General features: G+C 41.7%; 1 protein-coding gene across 6 annotated transcripts in view; it reads right to left on the bottom strand.

Annotated features, from left to right (window-relative positions):
- kidins220a (kinase D-interacting substrate 220a) overlaps positions 1 to 6,000 on the bottom strand; it is a 74,460-nt gene that overhangs the window by 45,288 nt on the left and 23,172 nt on the right. For all 6 annotated transcript variants that reach the window (XM_072689651.1, XM_072689654.1, XM_072689656.1 and 3 more), the window contains exons 20-22: positions 4,754 to 4,991; positions 4,471 to 4,562; positions 197 to 341 (exon numbers count right to left, since the gene is read on the bottom strand). In XM_072689651.1, coding sequence (XP_072545752.1) covers positions 197 to 341; positions 4,471 to 4,562; positions 4,754 to 4,991 — 475 coding nt within the window. The remainder of the gene's footprint in view (positions 1 to 196; positions 342 to 4,470; positions 4,563 to 4,753; positions 4,992 to 6,000) is intronic.

Here is a 6,000-nt window from a genome sequence, read left to right as displayed (position 1 = left end):
ATTCTCAGGCCCATGCATGACTGCTCCAGAGCGTACCATTCTATTAAACATGCTATGTGCGTGCACTTTTGAACATGGATCATATTTTTATGAGCACCTTGAGGTCATCTGAAGCTGTATGCATGCCAGGTTGTTTAATATTAGTAAGCCAGTCAATGAAAGCATGGAGAGGTTAGAAAATGGGTGTAGCAGTAACCTGTGACTGATACGATGTTGAGCAGGCGTCTCATGGTCTGAGGGCTGATATCGCTGAACCAGTCCTCTGTGACCAGCAGCTTGGTCAGGTCAAAGGACATCTGACGTGTGACAGTGCGCTGCATCTGACGCCGCCGGTATGTGTCCTACACACCAAACAGACAGTAACAGTAACACTTTAGCACGTGACCATCTATGAACCTAGATATTAAAGCATATACATTAGATACTCAACACAAAATACACTCTTTATTTTTCACATTTATTATAATAGTTATTACCAATATGCCACTTTATTATATTCATATAATTCATATATATGCACATTTTTCTAAATTTTTTCTCCCTTTATATATCACTCTTTATTAATTTTATTTTATAGATTGTTTATTCTTACACGAACGGTTGCAACTGTAACAACTGTAATTTCTGGGATCAATAAATTCTGAATTCTGATTTGTGACTTTACTTCTCTCAGGCCATGAGCGGAGCAGTAGCAGAGCAGTAGAATTTTATTATAATCTAAAATAAAGTTGTTGTTTTTTACCAGTTGAGCCTTGTTTAAAACTAGACATGGAAATATATGTGATGTATATTAAGGATTAAAGCAGCTCGAGGCTCCGCAGTCACAGCATGCAGTTCCTTGTTCAACTACTAGATGGAACTACAGATGATCGGCAATCAGTATCGATGCTTCTATGATCAAAAACATTCATGAAACATGAAATCTTACCAAAAAAAATTAAGCTTAACTCAACTGCCATGATGCTCAATCAACACAGGAGGAAAGTGCAGCTCCATTACAACAGCTAACAGACACCTATGCTGACCAACATCACACTAGGAGTGATGTAGTAAGGAAGTTCCATTAACCCACTCTTTGACTCTGGCTGCTGATGGCATACAGAATTACCTGGGATTTGAAGTGGCAGCGCCTTAGTCCACTGGACTAAGTCCACTTAGAGTGCCCACTGAACTAGACTGTTTAGAGGTTATAGGACGAGTTACACTGATGGACTCGAAAAACATCTCCACGGTTTGTAATTGTAGTCACAAGACTGCTAGCACTGATGGGTAACTGGGCTTGACCATGTAGTACTCATCAACAGTATATCGTCCTTTAAACGCAATTAACGGCTAGATGCCCTGCACGCCGAAGCTCCACAAACACTGTAGATTAGATCACTGCAGGCTCAGCCTGTACCTCGTCTCGCCATCTCTGCTCTGAGCATTGCGTGCCTGGCCTTCTGGCGACCCTGTTGGTGTCTTGAGGTCAGTCATTGGTCAAAAGTCAGCCCGCTCCACCACATATCAGGAGCCGAGTGGTCCGGCACAGGCACAGTGCAGGAACAGGGGCCTGATCACGAGCTACTGAAAGTCCACTAAGTCTACTTTGATGTTTCTAATGCCGACCTTGTGACTCCTGCTGATGCACTGGAGCGCATGGCCACTAATATAAAAGAGTGGGCAGGTGGTTCCTTGGACCCAGAGGTTCAGAAAGACCATGGCCTGCACTGCCCACTGTGACTGCCTACTCTTAAATTCTAGGTTCTAAGTAATAAGTTATTGTACTGTACTGCAGCGTTGCAGTGCATCAGTTGATGTTTTTTCGTCGTGAATAGGCCTTTAAGCCCTGGATTTTGACCATAGCTAAAGCATAGTGTATCGCTGCCAATCAACCAGCATATAAAACTCTAAAATGCCATAACAATGAGGCATGAAGCAAGCCCAAACCAGCAAAAAACAACTCTGTTGACTGCAGTTACTATGATTTGTCGCCAATCCGTCAACCTCCTACAAACTTCAGCAGAGACTTTAAGACTCTGCTCTGACCTCAGTTCTTGTTAAGCTCATATTAGCTTATACAGACATCAGCACTAACATAGCCAGGGCAACGTATCTTTTTTGTCTGTAATTGCCGAGAGTAAATCAACAAGCTTCTTGTTACATGGACGAAACTCGAACTTCCATTCTCGAAATGGGGACGACTGCCAGGCGAGCAAACAGCGACACAAAAGGAGCACGCCTACGAAAGGGAGTGCGGGCCGAATGAAAAGCAGGCTGATAAATCAGCAAGGCAAACAAACGGGGAGCTCACAGGGCGAGCAGCGGAGGCACTTAGCCCCCTGCTAGACGCCGGCCATGCCAGCGCTTTGTCACTGAGCCCCACTGCTGCTGCACCCTGTCATTAAGCAATGGCATCTCAGCGGGAAGGCTAAACAGACATTAAATCAATTACAGACACTCCTCGGCGACATCCAGGGGCTCCGACAGCACCCCCCTTCTCCTCCTCGCTAGCCTCATGGAAAACACACGGCGGCAACAACAAACACACGCGAGCTTACCAGCACCAACATGGAGTGAGTTATATTTGGGCAGCGGAGTGGTGGCCTTAACTTCTCACTGTTAACTCTGAAGGAGAGGGCTGTTGTCATGAGGGCTGTTCACTGAACTACACTGAGGCTCTGCTCAGAGCGTAGCTGAGGTAAACCACATCACACTGCAGAGCTGAAGTGGCTCAAATCTGGGTTCTAGTGCCTGAAGTATGCTTTTTTTTTTTTTTTGCACAATTCTGATGTTTTTCCTAGGAATTGACCATTTTTCTGCCTTGATCGTCCTAAAAAACAGGGTTGTTCATGGGTGAACAGTTCTACACAGAATCAGGACAAATAACAAAATATTTAATGGTTCTTGCGTATGACTGAAAACCTCTTGTACAAACGCTCCAACATAGCAAAGCAATACTTAACACCCACAAAATGGGCCATCCCAGGCTTCTTTGAGAAAAGTAATGATCCTACATAGGAAAAGCACAACAAGAACCATATGAATGCTCCAACGGTTCACTGCCTGGCTAATTGGTTATTGTATATGGTTCCTTTCAAGAACCTTTTAAGAGGGTTCAATATAGCACCAAAAAGGTCAAAGAACGGGTCAAATAACCTCTTATCAAGTACTTAACTTTCTTAAAACGGGGTCGTCCCAGGGATATTTAGTAAAAGCAGGGGAATACACAGAAAAAAACACAACTCTTAGAACCAGTTATCTGCCTGGCTAGCTGTTCTCCTCTATGGTCTTGTATATGTTTTTTTCAAGAACCATTTAAAAACGGTTTTATATAGCAACAAAAAGGGTCTTTTTTAAGTACTTAAGAACCCTTTTAGGTACTTAAATGCTTTTTTCATGGTTCTTTAGTAAAAGCAAGGGCTCTACATAGACAAACAACTCAAAGAACCATTTGAATGATTTATTGGAGCTTTGCCTAAACCTTTTAAATATGGTTCTTTCAAAAACATTCAAATCATGGTTCTATATGGCATCAAAAAGGGTCCCACTGAACCATTTTCCTGAAAAAAATAATTGATCCAGGGTTCTTTAGTAAAAGCAAGGGATCTTCATAGTACTAAGAGACCAGTTCAATGCTTTAATGGTTCTTTGCCTGGTTAAACGGTTCTCTACGCCTGGTTATTTTGCAGAATAATTTAAAATGGTTCCATATGGCACCAGAAATGCCCTACAACTGGCTTACTTCTCTGTAAATGTCTCTTGTCTATGTTTGCATATGGTTCTTCTAAATAACTTAAAACTTAAATAACTTAAAAAACGGTTCTATATAGCATCAAATATAGGTTATTTGGGACAACTGAAAGAACCCCTTTTTCAGTACGTTATAGAACCCTTTTTGTTTAGAGTGCATATCTGTCGCTAGTGTGAACACACCTCTTTATCATCAAGCTAGCGGCTGCTAACACACTGCCCACACTGGATAATGAGGACAGTGATATGCACAGTGAAGTGTGATGTGGGAAAAAACTAATAAATAAATAAAGATCCAATCTGACAATTGTCATTGCGACCACACAGCAAAAACATTTGGTCTGTGCCATTTCAACCCTGTCCCGTGAATGCAGCCGGACTGTGAGGCAGATCTGAAATTCATCAGAGCAACAAACCAAAGTTTGGACCACATTTGGACATCGGCATATCAGCCATAACATTAAAATCACTGATAGGAGAAGTAAATAATGTGGATTACAATGGCACCTCTCAATAGGTGAGATACATTATACCATAATTGAACAGTTCTTGAAGCTGATCCAGCATTTCTACTGTCCAGGGAAGCCTTTCTACTAGATTTTGGAGCACTGCTGTGAAGATTTATTGCATTTAGAAGCTTAATGCTGGGGGGCTTTATACCCCTCTAGCCCACATCTGGCATTGGATGGTGGTTGGATTCATTAGTAATTCATCTAGAGGTGGAAGCTCAAGACTTACCCTGCGGTTCAGAGCGGTCTTACTGCCCTGCTTCGCCTGCTCGCCTAGACTGTTCTGGGACTGGAATTTTCTGTCCATGTCTTCATGCCACGCTACAGGACAAAGGCACAGACCCAGCAAGACAGAATTAGATTTCCAACTCCAATCACCATGCATCAGAAACAGACAACTGATAGTACATTTACATAATTGTTAAAACCTAAAACAATAAAGCAATGGAATATATCAATCATGGTGGCTGGTCATTTAGCTCTGCAGCTAATGAGCGTGTTTGTGCATTTACCCTCAGCGCTGAGAAGGTCTCCGTTGGTGGGCGCCGCCATGCTGAGCTTTTTTGCCGTGCTTAGGCCACGGCTGTTCAGGAAGACGGGTAGGTGAACGATGTTGCGCATGTAGTCGTGGCCATTGATGTTGGAGTCACGCAGCACGCTGTTCAGGTTCTGGTTGATGGCTTTGATGATAATGTGGGGGTCGCTGGCAAAGATGGAGATGAAAGGGCCCTTGGAGAAGAGCACCCTGACCTAAACCAAGCGGAGGAAATGAGGGTTAGAACATCTAAGACTGCAATGAAGGTCAACAGTTTTGGGACACTTGGTTTTTAAAGAGTATGTTTTCTATGTTTGCTATAGTCTGCAAACATATATATTTTTTAAAATGCTAAACATTATGAGCTTCATAGAACAGAAAACCTGAATCACTGGCGGTTTTACTGCTTCGGTGAAATCTGGTTCTACCATTTAAAAACCACAACTGCAGTTGAGATGAACTTGACTTTCTGAGAAGGACTTTAAAGGCACATTTATGCATGGGGACATATCAGAAACCTATACATTTGGGTATCTGGAGTGGCTGCCAACCCACAAACGGTGAAATAAGGCAACCCAGTCAGTTCCTTGTGGGCTGCCTAAATTAGAAAACACCTATGTCACAAGTCGTCTCATTATAATTATACCGCCTACCTATCTGAGTCGCTCCACCCACTACCTTTGTGATAACAGAGTTTTAAAAGCGAGCCAATGGTTAAAATTGTGGGGTGTAGTTTTCAAGCTACTTTGGAAATGCACTTTGGCCGCCAGGAAATTAGACTGCTTCAGAACAGAGACAGAGTATGTCTATATGTGTGTGTGTGTGTGTGTGTGTGTGTATATATATATATATATATATATATATATATATATATGGCACAGCAGAGTTGATACCCTAGGGAAATTTGTTATATAATATGTCATCTTTGATGCAGAGTATTTTATAGTGGCCTATTTTGAATTATCCAATCACAATTGAAAAGCAGATACAGATGAAGGAGAGACTATTCTACTGCTCCTTCATGTTTATTTGAAAGCTTGTTTTGTTTTTTTGTTTAAACGTTTGTCATCAAAGTGGATGGAAATGTTTTTTTTTACCTTTGATATTGTTTATTTACTGATTATTTATATTTCTTTTTTGTTTATTTGCTGCTGTGTTGTATCATACAGTGTAAAAATACTATTACGGTACATCAGAGAGTGTAGTTCTGAAGATCAGCAAGGT

The sequence above is a fragment of the Salminus brasiliensis genome, chromosome 10, assembly GCF_030463535.1.
Source record: "Salminus brasiliensis chromosome 10, fSalBra1.hap2, whole genome shotgun sequence".
NCBI classification, from domain to species: domain Eukaryota; kingdom Metazoa; phylum Chordata; class Actinopteri; order Characiformes; family Bryconidae; genus Salminus; species Salminus brasiliensis.
This window is presented reverse-complemented; position numbering and strand designations above follow the sequence as displayed.